This window comes from Phaenicophaeus curvirostris, chromosome 5, assembly GCF_032191515.1.
Source record: "Phaenicophaeus curvirostris isolate KB17595 chromosome 5, BPBGC_Pcur_1.0, whole genome shotgun sequence".
In the NCBI taxonomy this organism is placed as follows: domain Eukaryota; kingdom Metazoa; phylum Chordata; class Aves; order Cuculiformes; family Cuculidae; genus Phaenicophaeus; species Phaenicophaeus curvirostris.
The window spans coordinates 27330307-27344628 of NC_091396.1; the positions used below are offsets into that span (position 1 = coordinate 27330307).

The following is a 14322-nucleotide window of genomic DNA, read 5'->3' on the forward strand; positions in this document are numbered from 1 at the left end:
GACTGAGCCCCTTCCCCGCCATGGGCACATTTGGCTTATTGCATTTAATCATACTTATATGGAAGAGATAAATTGTGTTAAGAGTTGCACTTGAGATGAAAGTTTATCTTTAAAATGGAAGTGTGATACTGAAAGGAAAGAGGAGAGCAAACATATACCTTCGTAGGTTTTTCTGATAATTTTTCATCCGAAGAATTACGAGCATGGTATCTGGAAGAAAGGTAAAAAGTTTTTCCCAGCACTACTCATCTCATGCATTCTACCCTCATTAACTACATTCCAACAGCCTAGAATTGCTCATTTTTATCCCCTGAAATTATTTCTTCCTTGAATAACTACATGAAAGCAGGACACTGTTGAGCTTTCTCAAGAAAGTGAACTCAACTCCAATGCCATCATCCTGGAAAAAATTCAGCTGCTCTGAAATCTGTAAAGTTATCCCATAGTGCAAAAGACTAAGTACTTCACTATACGCCAAAGAGAATAAATTCAGCCTGTGACTGTTAGCTAAAGAAAGCATTTTTTTCATTATGTTTTGATTCCTTTTTTAAAGAACACAGATTCAATACAAGTGGCAGAATAATCCCTTCCCCACTAAGAACAACCAACCGATAGTCTCACATTTATTACTATCCTATTATATAGCTTCCTCATGTCTCTGGAGCTTCAAGAAAACTAAGAACAATACATATTTCAAAGAATTACTTTTTACAAAACATGACATCTGTTTTTCTCTCTCACTAAGAAATTTTCAGAATTTAAAGCAAAGTCACCATCTAAGGATAGAATTTGAGCTGCATCTCTGAAGGAAAAAAATAGTTCCTATCTGGGAAGTATAAAGTATCATCAAACAATTTTCACAGTTTCTACAAAAAATATTCTTGAATAAAAAATAAAACCAACTTCAGATGACATGTTCCCCATTCTTTTGTTTGGTGCAATTAAGAAATAGCCATAACTATTCTTTACAAACAAAGTAAACCATGTTTTCACTTTGCAATTTTGTCATTACAAATGCAAGGGCAGCAACAATAATAAAACCAGAAAAAAAAGCAAAATGGTGCCCCCTCAAAAGCCACACTATTCAACCATGGCAGTCTATACGCAAAATAAGAAAATACTTTCTTTTTTGGGGCAATGGTCCCAAATACAAAGCTTTCATTTACAGGATCAAGGATTAAGCCAATGACTACTGTGGCCTAAAAATAACAAGTCTATCAGTAAGACCAAGGCAGGCAAAATCATATTTAAAACCAAGATGGCCCTACTCACATTCAGTTTGCAAGAAGGGAGGTGATACACTGATAATAATTTTTACATTACAAGATACATACCCCCATGAACAAATTAACTGGGGGGGAAAGGGGGAAGACAACTTGAGTCTACTCTTAGTTCTGAAAACTCCATCCTCACAGACACTGGAAGCACCAGTGCCCAGGAAGACCTTGCACAAGCCTTGTCTTACCATCATATTAAACCTGTTTAATGAGTTCATTCAGTGTCAGCTCATCAATAAAATACAAAACTGTAGTGCTCTCCAACGATGCTTACTTCTGTTTGGAAGGTCGGATATAAGCAGCTGTGGCCTTCAGACGGGCAATGTTAATCTTCTCTGAAAGCTCCTCCACGGTCTCAATGTCCACCTGCTCGTCATCCTCACTGTATTCACACGTACCCTGGAACAGTTTTTGTTTTGTTTTTTAAAATGAGTATCTACTTAGCAACAGAGCTCAGGCCAAAACAGTTTCACTTCAGTCTCAAAAGAAATTACATTATAACATTAAGAACCATTAAAGAATCAACAGCTCCAGCCACACTGGCCAATAAACAGTGCTAAGCAGGTGGTTATTTTAACTGTCATCTCTAGGAATTCATCCCACTAGCAACTCTAGAAAATGAATTTGCTAAGGGCAAAATCCATCTCAGTCATTTATGCTTTTACTATAGGCGAGATAAATTTTCACAGGGCAGAGATTTCCTGTCTCTATTCTCAAATAAGATTAAACTGCCTTTACAACCTACTGCTGCAGACTCTTGCCAACTAATATTTTTTTGATGCAAGATGAGAGTTATCACCTTGGCAATGGGCTCTTGCACCTAAGACACCAACAGTCAGAACATCATACAACCACACTTCTTTGGTCATACAGTAAAGTGCTCATATGATGAAAAGTATGATTTTGGCTCTTTCCAAAACACTGCCCAGTATTTATGATATTCTCAAAAGTACTTTTTCTCCATGCTTGCCTGACCAAGAAAATTTGCTACCATCTGTGGAGAGAGACAGAACAACAGCAGTACTGTAGCAACTACAACAGTAAAATATCAATCTTGTGACTGTTTCTAGTACCAGACAACACCTCCACTCCAACAAAGCAAGCCTTATTCAAGCAATTTTTTGTATTACTATTTTAATTGAAGGTTTTATATTAAAGTCCTTGGTCTGCTTACAGAATGCAGAACTCCTTCTCCTCAAGTAAGAAAGTTTAACTATAATTCCAATCTGTACTCTATTTCACTCAGTTCCCTGAACCAACCCAGTTTCGTCTTCCTCCTAGTCTTCTTTCCTGTCTTTCATTCCTCCTCTTCATACTTCTTTTCTTTCTTTTTGATGAGCTGCAATCTCCTCCTTCTCTGAACTGAATACTTACCTGAAATTGACGCAAATGGTTAATTACAAAAATACACTAATTGCAGAACAGGAAAAAGAAGCAATGTGCCATACTGGATCAGTAAATGGCCTCTAATAAATGCTTTTTTGTGATAATGATTATTTAAAGTTATCTGCAACTCACGCTGCTGTATTAAAAAACTGATTAGAAAGGAGGAAGTGTAGCACTTACTCAGCTGACCCCAGATTATGCTATATACAGCACTATAATGAAACCAACCAGCAGCAGCCTAAATAGCCACACAATGGTAGCTAATCAGTGGCTAAGGATGTACATTTCCAATCATCAGTCATAAAATTTATACCAGTGAAATCTGCAGCTACAGTACATTAAAGGGACTCAATTTACAACCAGACAGTAAATCTTAGCTGATAATCTCCTTTCTAACAGAGAAGCAGGATCTCCAATAATCTAATGTTTGAGAGAGTATTTGGCTTCTTCATACTGACTAAACACAACCTTTTCTGAACCACAGACAAACACAACCCTGAAACCCACAACTCACACCAGGGCTAAAACTGGGAGAACATAAAAAAATGCCATCTTAGTTACAGACACTACAGCATGTCCACTACTGTAAATCATGCTGCCAGAGGAAATCATCAGCATTTTTTAAACACATGGCTGTATGATTGAAGTAATAAAAAACTGAAAACAGAATCAGTATGAAAAGTTAAGCAAGTCTGCCTTCACCATGATAACACCTTTGTGAAATATTGCAACATACACTTTGTAGTGATATAGCCCTTAGTAAAGTATATCACAAGTGTACGTACTCATTTTACATAAAGAGGGCATATATACCTATTTTAAAAAAGCACCTATTTACTGTCTACATACATACGCACACATATGCAATAATGCCTGTAAAATCTTCCAGTCTCTGAAGAATAAAACCATGCAGCATCCTCACCCCCATAAGCCCACTCTCAACTGTGCCGAAGCCTTCCATCACCTTCATGACATGAGGGGTCCTATGAAGTGTTAGTAGCACAGATTATGTGTAGAAAGACGTATAACCTTCTAAACTACTCTCCTGCAAAGAAGCTGATACCTCTTCCTTTACTATGAAGTATCAAGATCTTACTGCTGAAACAAAGAAAAATAATGCTTAGGCTATCAGCTGTAGCTGCTAGATCTGTACAGAAAAGCATGATGCCGCAAGTTGCTATGCACACTTCCATGTTATTTACTAGGCACCATCCCATGTTACCTCCTATCTCTACATTTGTAAGAAGTCATGTCCGTTGGAAAAGAAACAGAAAAGCAAAGAGAGTGACCTCAGATGAGAAATTACTCGCCTTGGAGAACAATTTCTCTCTTCCTTAAAGATATCTTTGACACCTGCTGACATTAAAGACAGCATTCTTCACTGCCCAGGAAAGCAGCTCTTATCTCTGGTCAGTTCTGAATTTGGAAAGGAGATACCTAAGTTCTTCTATGTCTACTAACTTCTGCGGTTTCTCGCACCTTTCCTTCAGAACAGCTGTGAACCTGTATTATGTCATGACAGTTCCTGTTTCGAGTATGAAGAGCAGTATGGAGGTAAAACAAATTCTCATTAGACTTTAGAAAGTATGGTGCTGACACGTGTAGGAATTTAAGGAAATACGATTTCTCTCTGTGCATGAAAACCCATAAAATCTTTATACATTCTATCTTGTAAACATTTTCTCACAAAGCACTGGGATCAGACAGAGAAAATGAACTGTCTTTCCCAAGGAAGGAGTGCATCACTTTGAACTTGACAGGCTGGTCAGGAGCTACATGTCACCACTGCTCTCCAAGACAGCAGGAGATTAGAAGTCAGGAGACACCACACCCCACTCCTGGCACCTTGGCAAGGTCCAGTCAAATCCTGCTTGCAGTCTAGATCCAGAACACATGTGGAGGGGCCACTGAAATTGTGACCAAGTTAAGGCTACATTATGTTTCAGCACAGGTATTTCAACAACATTCAAACACTGCCTGTGAACGTTACACAGCTTTGTTTCATGTCTGTCATGTAGCTTTATATGCTTACAGGAAGTTAAAGAATTTAAGTTCTACTAAGTAAAATCTCACTTGAAGAATATCATTTATGCAAACAGCAGCGATTTTGCAACAACTTCTACACTTGCTCTACTTGTTACAGAATTTGTCAAGATCTGGTTTTAATGAACAAGAGCAACTTCTTGCATGTTTTTTTCCAAGCCATTTAGTTCTTAAGACAACAGATGCATCTAAACTGTCTTTAAGTCAATTCTGTAGCTTCCCCATCGAAAAGCAGAGACTGAATCATTCGCATAAAGTCAAAGAAAGACAGAAGTATCAAAAACACAACTGAAGATTTCCAAATTGTCTACAAGTCCTTAATTGCTAACCCAGGGCTCACACAGTGCAGAGGATGCACTAGAAAACCCAGAGTGCTGAAATTCCAAGAATTCCTCAGCTGAGAAGGACAGCATAAGCTTCAATCTAAAATCAAAGTCTACTAACTGGTAGGTGTGGAGGGAAGGGAAAGCAAAAGAAAGTTAGAAGATATAAAAATTACACCATCTCCCTAGATGCAGACCTTCTGTTGAGCTACACAGGTGATGTAAGCATGTAGCATAGCTGCTTCCACAGCAGTTTTTCAATCCTCCCTTGGGCCCAATAAGAGAAGGAAAGCAACATCATGCCAGAACAACAATACTGGCTGAACAAAAGTTTTTCTAAGATAGTATTTAAATTACAGAACTATTAAACAGATACATGCCGTTATCTTCCTTCCTTGGTCAAAGAGACAGATTATTACCCTTTGGTAGTATTTCAAATCGGCAATGATGACACACAGCACAGAAAGCTGAAAGCCATCAAGAGAGACTTCAGAGCTCTTGGGAGAATGACGGAGGGCTCTGGGGCACGAGTTTAGTTCCATTCCAATGCTAAGGAATGAGGAGCAAGAGGTCAAAAAGAAGCACTTGATTAATACCTGGCTCTGAGCCTGGTGTGAGGAGAGAGGCTTTGGGTTCTTTGATCATGGGATCACAAGATGAAAGAGTTTTCAGTTCTAGGTGAGGTGAAGAGGGGGATTAGCAAAACAGTCACATTAAACTTCCACCAGAGGGCAGACTTTGGACTGTTCAGAAGACTGTTCAGACTGTTTCATGGGAAACAGTCCTGAAGGGCAAGGGAGCCCATGAGGGCTGGGAACACTTCAAAAAGGAAATCCTTGCAGCTTAGGAGCAAGCAGTCCTCGTGTTCCAGAAAAGGAGCCAGTGGGAAAAAAAAACAGCTTGGTTGAGTAGGGAGATCTTGAGAGACATCAAAAAGAAGAGGAGGGTCTGTGAGCTTTGGAAGAAGGGACAAGCATCTTGGATGGACTACAGGGAAGAAGTGAGATGATGCAGAGAAAAAATGAGAAGGGTTAAGGCCCAACTAGAAATCAGATTGGCCAAGTCTGTGAAAAATAATAAAAAATATTTCTATAAATACATTAACAATGAAAGGAGGACTAGGGAGAATATTCAGTCCCTATTGGATGCAGAAGGAACAGTGACAGGGGATGAGAACATGGCTGAGGTACTCAATGCCTTCTTTGCCTCAGCCTTTAATAGTAAGGAAAGTTGGTCACTCTGTGTACGGACTCAGGAGCTAGAGGAGCAAAATGAGTGTCCCATGATCCAAGAGGAGGTGGTTAGAGACTTGCTTGCCCAGCCAGACACCCACAAGTCTGTGGGGCTGGATGGGATCCATCCAAGGGTATTGAAGGAGCTGGCGGATGTGTTTGAGAAACCCTTTTCCATCATCTTCCAGCAGTCCTGGCTGACTGGGGAAGTTCCACTGGACTGGAGGCTGGCTGATGTTGTGCCCATCTACAGGAAGGGTCGCAGGGAGGATCCAGGGAACTACAGGCCTGTCAGTCTGACCTCAGTGCCAGGAAAAGTCATGGAACAGGTGATCTTGAGTGCTATCATGAAGCACATGCAAGAGAACCAGGTGATCAGGCCCAGTCAACACGGGTTCACGAAAGGCAGGTCTTGGCAAACTAACCTGATCGCCTTCTATGACAAAGTGACTCGGCTGCTGGATGAGGGAAAGGCTGTGGATGTGGTCTTCCTGGACTTCAGTAAAGCCTTTGACACAGTTTCTCAAAGCATTCTGCTTCAGAAACTGTCAGCCTCTGGCCTGGACAGGCGCACACTCTCCTGGGTGGAAAACTGGTTGGATGGCCAGGCCCAGAGAGTGGTGGGAAATGGTGTGAAATCCAGCTGGAGGCCAGTGACAAGTGGGGTTCCCCAGGGCTCAGGGCTGGATCCAGCCCTGTTCAACATCTTTATCAATGACCTGGATGTGGGGACAAAATACACCCTAAGTAAGTTTGCAGATGACACTAAGCTGGGTGGAAGTGTTGATCTGTGGGAGGGTAGAGAGGCTCTACAGAGAGATCTGAACAGGCTGGACCACTGGGCAGAGTCCAATGGGATGAGGTTTAACAAGGCCAAATGCCGGGTCCTGCACCTGGGGCACAACAACCCTGTGCAGTGCTACAGACTAGAAGTCCGTCTAGAAAACTGCCTGGAGGAGGAGGACCTGGGGGTGTTGGCTGACAGCGACTGAACAGGAGCCAACAGTGGGCCCAGGTGGCCAAGAAGGCCAATGGCATCTTGGCTTGGATCAGAAACAGCGTGACCAGCAGGTCCAGGGAGGTTATTCTCCCCAGGTACTCAGCACTGGTGAGACTGCACCTCAAATACTGTGTTCAGTTCTGGGCCCTTCACTACAAGAAGGATGTTGAGGCTCTGGAACGAGTCCAAAGAAGAGCAACAAAGCTGGTAAAGGGGCTGGAGAACAAGTCTTATGAGGAGCGGCTGAGAGAGCTGGGTTTGTTTAGCCTGGAGAAGAGAAGGCTGAGGGGAGACCTCATTGCTCTCTACAACTACCTGAAAGGAGGTTGTAGAGAGGTGGGTGTTGGTCTCCCAAGCAACAGGGGACAGGATGAGAGGGAATAGCCTCAAGCTCTGCCAGAGGAGGTTCAGTCTGGACATCAGAAAATAATTTTTCACTGAAAGGGTCATTGGGCACTGGAACAGGCTGCCCAGGGAGGTGGTTGAGTCACTTTCCCTGGAGGTGTTTAAAAGACGGGTGGATGAGGTGCTGAGGGGCATGGTTTAGTGTTTGATAAGAATGGTTGGACTCGATGATCCTGTGGGTCCTGTCCAACCTAATGATTCTATGATTCTATGTTGAGAATATTACATGGGTAAGAGGTATGGAGTTATGTAATTTTAACAGGTTACATTTTATGACAACGTAGTTGTATTTCATTATACATAAAGCACTTTTCATTCTTGCCCATTCTCCTGGGTCATCCATAAACTCTAACAATAAAGGGAAAAAATGTTTCAGGATGCTAAGTCTTTCTTCTCTACCTCTAACTTCCTTAAAACCAGGAAAAAAAATACCACAATTGTGACATCATCAGAAGTAATTCCACTTAAGTTCTGACATAGGAACAGCTATTCCTATGCCAATCCATCAAGGGCTGAATCTCATTCATAGCCAAGGAAGACTTCTTGTTGAGGTGCAAAACTTAATGATTGTAGAAGCCTTACCTTTCTAGCATCAGTCTTTCCACAGGTCCTGTACTTGCAAAACTTCTCAATGCCTTTGGGCTTATAAGAGCATAATGCCTTAAGGAATGGAGACACAAGAAGAGCAGTCCTGCACTACAACAGAAGTAGCAAAGTTGCTAAAGAAATATCAGGACTTTTCCCTCTCTGCATTTCAATGCCTGTTTCCAAAAATTCTCTTCTTACTTTTATCTACCTGTTCCTGGCAGTCTACATCCCAATTGCTGGTTTCTGAAAAGCAAACTGCCTGATGGCAGAAATGGATGTCCTTAGACATTACCCAAGAAAATGCCTCCTTTCTGGACCTATCTTCTATGCTACAACGTCTGCAGATTTCACAACTGGTCTGTACCAAAAGCTCAGAATATGCAAGAGATTATTAGAACCTATATCATCCACAAAACATCACTTGCACTTTTTATTAAACTTACAATTTTATAATAATTTCCAACAGTTCTTTTAATTTTAATGTTCAGCAAAACTACCGAAAAACACCTTTCAACAACATTTAAAATAACTTGCCAGATAGAGAAGCTATGTTTAGACTAGAAGTTACACAGAACCATGGGACTCTTTGTAGCATTGAAATACCATAACCCTGGTTTTGGCTTAAGCTCAGGTGGTTTTATTCATACCAAACCCAAGATGATAACCCTTCCTAATCTTCTCTTGATGCAATTCAGGATAGGAAGCGCACAAGGGCATGGATATACTCTCAGGAAGCCTCTCTTTTTGTTGAGTAGACAGCAGTCTACAAGAGCCTTCTAGGTCAAGCACACAAAACTAGGACAAGGTAAGAAAGTAGTAGGAAGAGCATCAATATGCAAACTTAAAAACAATGGAGTCATTACTGCACTGAGAGCCAGCGGTGGGAAAACATTCTTTAAAGAAGAAAAAGCAACAGCTACAGGTAAGTAGTAATCATCCTGACTCTCACTGGAGTTTTCTGAGGTGTTTAATGGCTACTTCCTGAGTAAGTAAAACCAGTCCACATTCCAGACTACTATGGAATGTCACTAGTATTTCCACTAAACAAAAATATTAGTGGCCAAGTCTGCAGACTTTGCTTCTATGTTTCCACTATCTTAGTGAAACAGATAAATGTGCTCTAGTAGTCTGTTTATGCAATCTGACTTCGTCCAGTCGGACAAACACCACCAGTGCAGCTTGTCTTGAATGCACTCTGCTGATAAAAAGAGTACATCCCAGTAGAGACTCGTATATTTAGATTTTAAATTCTCTGTTAGGTATTGACATACTATCTTAACTTGCAGGCAGCTGGAGCACCTCTACTACAAGGACAGGCTGAGAGAATCGGGGTTGTTCAGCCTGGAGAAGAGAAGGCTCTGGGGAGACCTTACAGCAGCCTTCCAGTACCAGAAGTGGGCTACAACAAAGCTGGGGAGGGACTTTCTACATGGTCATGTAGTGACAGGATGGGGGGGAACGGCTTTAAATTGGAAGGGGGAAGATTTAGATTAGACATTAGGAAGAAATTCTTCATTATGAGGGTTGTGAGACACTGGAACAGGTTGCCCAGGGAGATCGGGGATTCCCCATCCCTCCAAGTGCTCAAAGCCAGGTTGGATGGGGCCTCGAGCTTCCTGTACTAGTGGGAGGTGTCCCTGCCCATGGCAGTGGGGCTGGAACTGGACGATCTTTACGGTCCCGTCCAACCCAAACCATTCTACGATTCTACGATAAACCAAGAACTCACTCAAATTCCAGACAGGTTTTTACATTCCACCGAGATCTCATTCCTCAGCTTTACCGCTCTAGAACCAAAGCTAGCCTACTCATGTTTGTGTGAGTTTACGGTGAAGAGATACTCTTATATGGTTTATCAAACCATATCAGTCAAAAAAGGCATAGCAACCTGCTTCCAAAACAAACATTTCTTATGATCTCCAATCATTATTTTTTCTTTTTGTCATCCTTTTGTTGCAGGATAAATTAAAATTAATCTTTAAACATCAGCTCTGAAAATAGACTATTCTCTGACCTAGAGATTATACAACCTGTTGGCTTACCAACAGATCCCTAAGACTACCTTGTCAGGAAAGGTTACTGGGCATCAGGCATGAATTATCTGTGGTTCTCAAAACTTGATGACAACTCTGCTGAAGTTATTAAAGGATAAGAGAGTTATCAAATTGTAACTATCCAACTCAAGCTCAGTTTTCAGCTTGAAAGAACTTCCAAAAATTACATCTCCTTTCAGTTTTCTCACCTTCATGCAGATGAGATGTATTCTCACCTTGCCTTATTCTAGTGAGCTGGAATATGAACTTATTAGTCATTGTTTTTGGAAGTTAAGAAGATACTCTAAAAGCCAGAGTTCCTGACTTGAGTTATTCTGGATATGGTCAGAAGGAAAAAACATATCTAATTTGGTTTTCAACTTTGAGAGGACTAAATTAACACAGGAGGGCTAAAAGACCTATGTACTTTCAAATCCCTGAGGACACTAACATAACCTGTCCTTTTGTTAATTTGTTCGTTCAAGTCTTCTCTAGTTTAACCTTCCTCATTCCACTTTTCTCATTCCAAGAAACCACCACCTTATTTCTTATGTCTATTGGACTGACTCACAAAACTGCAACTTCATACATTTTAAAGCAACAATGCGCTGTTTCTTAAGTCACATACTGATACATAAACAGTACTTCAAGCAGTTACAGGCAGGATTGCTTTCTTCTAATTTTTGGGTGAAACTTGGTGGAAATCCTATGAGCAGTAAAATTTATTATTATCTTAATTATGCTAACCACAATAGCTTAGCCTTATTCCACAAAAGAGCAATGTCTCTTCTACTGAATATGGAATGACAGCTTTCACAAACTATTTACATTTATTACTAAATTTCACAAGGAATTTAAAAAGAGATTGAAACATTCCTTCCAGGAATAAATGTTAACTAAGGGCTACAAAAATCAGTGAAAAGGAAACAGCTTAGAATGACAGAAATAGTAGATGAGCTACAACATTTTACAATCATTAAGTCACATTACAAGGAACTAAGAGTAGAGTAAATACTGGAGAAAGGCCATGACAAGGACAACTAGAGTCATAACAGACAACACACAATGGTTCTATGACAGCTTGCTCCATATATTCCCATTATCTGAAAATGAATTTCTGAAAGGCCGCTACAATGCTACCTATATAAAAAATATGCAACTAAGTAACAAAAGACATTTCTCCTTGGAGCCCTGACCTAGATTTTTATGAAGAAATTGAAATCAAGAACACAAACATCATACTGTCTTTTTCAAATCCACGTGTTGTAACAGGTTAGTTGGTCAGTTTAAAATAACAGTAGTAGCGGTAATCATCATCATCAACTTCCCTTCTTAAATTGTTAAATGCTTACCACTTTTTCAACATCTACTTCCTCTTCACTTGGGAAGTCAGAAGCACCGTCTAGCATCTCATCAGCAGAATCATCAGTTTTTTCATCCTCTTCATCCTCCTCCTCATCTTCCTCTTCCTCCTCTTCCGTATCATCAGCAGTTGTACCAACATTGGACATGCAACCCTTTTTGTGATGCCTGGTTTCCTGTTCTGGTGTCAAGAAGTCACTTTTCTCAGATGTATCAGCTTTGCTATCCATCTCACTTTTATTTTCTAAAGCAGGTACAATGCTAGATATTTTACTCCAGGAACTGTTGACATGTGTTACAATATCATGACCTGTTTTCATTTCTTCCTGAGAATCAAAACCATCTTGTTCTTCATTGTTACTGCCTTCCTGCCAAGCTATATTTGCTTTGCCTTCCTTGATATCGACTGTATGCTTTTCTCCTGAAGCATTATCCTGCTCTTTTGCAGAACTTATTTCAGACATACATCCTTTTCTCTCTCTCATGACTTTTGCTTCTGTAGAGCCCTTTTGCTCCTTCCTTTCCACATCTGACAGCACAGCATCACCCTGGCATTCTTGTTTGTTCAGAGACAGTTCAGTCCCACTCTGTTCTTTCTCATTCTCCAGCTCTATAACTTGATTTTGTTGACTCTGTGACTGCCCAGAACTTGCCCCATTGTTCTCCTTCACCTGTATCTGCACATCTCCTTCCTCCTCCTTTAATGATTTCTCTTCCTGTTCAGCATGTATCTGTTCCTTCCCATGGCTCTTCAGCTGTGCACTCTCCTGATTCTTGGGACTCTGTGGATGTGCATTATCCAAAGGAGCATCCAGAGACTGATCTGATGACACACAAGCAGTTTCAGAGTTAGTTGGCACAGCCTCCACTACAGTTGCAGAACCAACAGAATTCTCTTTTTCCTCAGAGGCTCCTTTTTCCTCCTCATCATTTAGCTTCTCACTGATGTATGAATGGTCAGATGATATGACATCTGTGGAAATATCATGCTGAGAAGAGGAGCTATCATCACAAGAACTCTCTAGCATCTTTGAGTCCTTCTCCATCACCTCTAATGCAGTGAAATTTGTACCAGGTGCAACTGTGCCAGATGCCGACTCTTCAACTTTACTTGGCTGGTCAACCAACAACTCATTTTCTTCTTGTTTCCTGTCTGACAGTGTGACCTCAGACTCAGTTACCCCAATATCATCTGAACATTTCATCTTCCCATTCTCTTTCTGCTGAGCAGCACCCAAGTCCTCTTTTTTGCATATTTTCCTGTAATCCTTCTTCATCTGAAGAGATGCAAAATGGTGAAGAATGGAGTTTGGCACAGTCTTCTGTCCTGGGAGCTGAAGTAAAGCAAAACTACTGGATTGTAAAGGTACGAGATTAGCATTGGTAGCTGGCAGACCACCTGAGCTGCAGGTTATTTTAGACTCAGAGGCCATTTGATTTGTCACGCTGCTAGCAGCGGGAGGAGAGATTCTCAGAGTCACAGTGCCTGGCTGAGACACAAAACTTGTTACTGAAGGAAGAAGAGAAGATGCTTGAGTGGCTAGGTTAGATGTAGGGGATAACTTGGGTACTGGAGTTTTTACAGCTGAATTTGTGGCAGGAGAAGTGGAAGAGATCGAGGAAGTAGGAGACACTGGAGACTCGGGAGGCTTAGATGGAGCAGGTAATCGGATTCCTACAACAGATCCTGTAAGGAAAACAGAACATCAACTAACACTTCCTCAAAGAATTTTTCCTTTTAGTTTTAGTATTTGATGCCATACTAGAAGTAGGCAGCATTCCCAAGGATCACAGTGTAATCAGGTACTTGACCACAAGTTCTCAGCAAAAGATCTGGTACCGCATAAAGATGTATAAACTGTTGAATTTTTATATAGAACACCGCAATAAAACACATGAGGTAGCTACTTCAAACGCAATGGAAAGTTCTAGCATTAAGCTTTTTAATCAAAAAAGGCATTGCATTTAGCTAAAATTCTCTGCATTTTCCTCTTTCCCATTTAATGGAAGACAGGAAATTTCTTTTAAAAGACAGATAAAAAGAACATTAAATTAAAAAATCCCTTTTCTTCAGAAAAACAAGACCAGATTACAACACAATCTTTTTCACCTTAATCAACTCTCCTTCTGCAGCATTTCAGAACTCAGTGAAACAGGAAAAATACCACTACTTGGGAACTAGTTTCTCTTGTACGGTCAAAGCCTCAAACCAGAAAGGAATTCAATGAACTTTGATTCTTTCTACAATCCCATACTCAAACCTCTACTAAAGCACAGGACAATTTTCTCTCCTGCCCACAGTTTGTGCTCTCACCTCTTTCTTTTCAATACCATTCTGCCTCCCTGTCCTCAAGATGCTTCTTTATAAAGGGAGAAGAAAAATTCTACTGCAAAGTAAACATGCATTTAAAGTATATTTTGTTTCTAAACATGTTTTATTTAGAAATATTCAACAGTATACTCAACAAGTATCCTACCTACTGCCTGCAAGATATCTGCAATCTCTTAACTCTTCCAGCCCTGTCTTCAACTATGCATTAGAGAAACAGCTGAAAAAACAAACATTTTTCTTATCACACTCATAGGAGGAAAAAACCCAGCAATTTGTACTGTGATATAATATTTGAACTGAATATCTGCTGTAAAAGCCTAACAACCTGCAAACCAAACAAA

General features: G+C 40.6%; 1 protein-coding gene across 3 annotated transcripts in view; it reads right to left on the bottom strand.

The window, feature by feature from the left end:
- The window catches only part of MGA (MAX dimerization protein MGA), a 55706-nt gene that overhangs the window by 11663 nt on the left and 29721 nt on the right, over positions 1-14322 (bottom strand). For all 3 annotated transcript variants that reach the window (XM_069857988.1, XM_069857986.1, XM_069857987.1), the window contains 3 exons: positions 11640-13336; positions 1552-1676; positions 159-210 (listed from right to left, as the gene is read on the bottom strand). In XM_069857988.1, the coding sequence (XP_069714089.1) occupies positions 159-210; positions 1552-1676; positions 11640-13336 (1874 nt within the window). The remainder of the gene's footprint in view (positions 1-158; positions 211-1551; positions 1677-11639; positions 13337-14322) is intronic.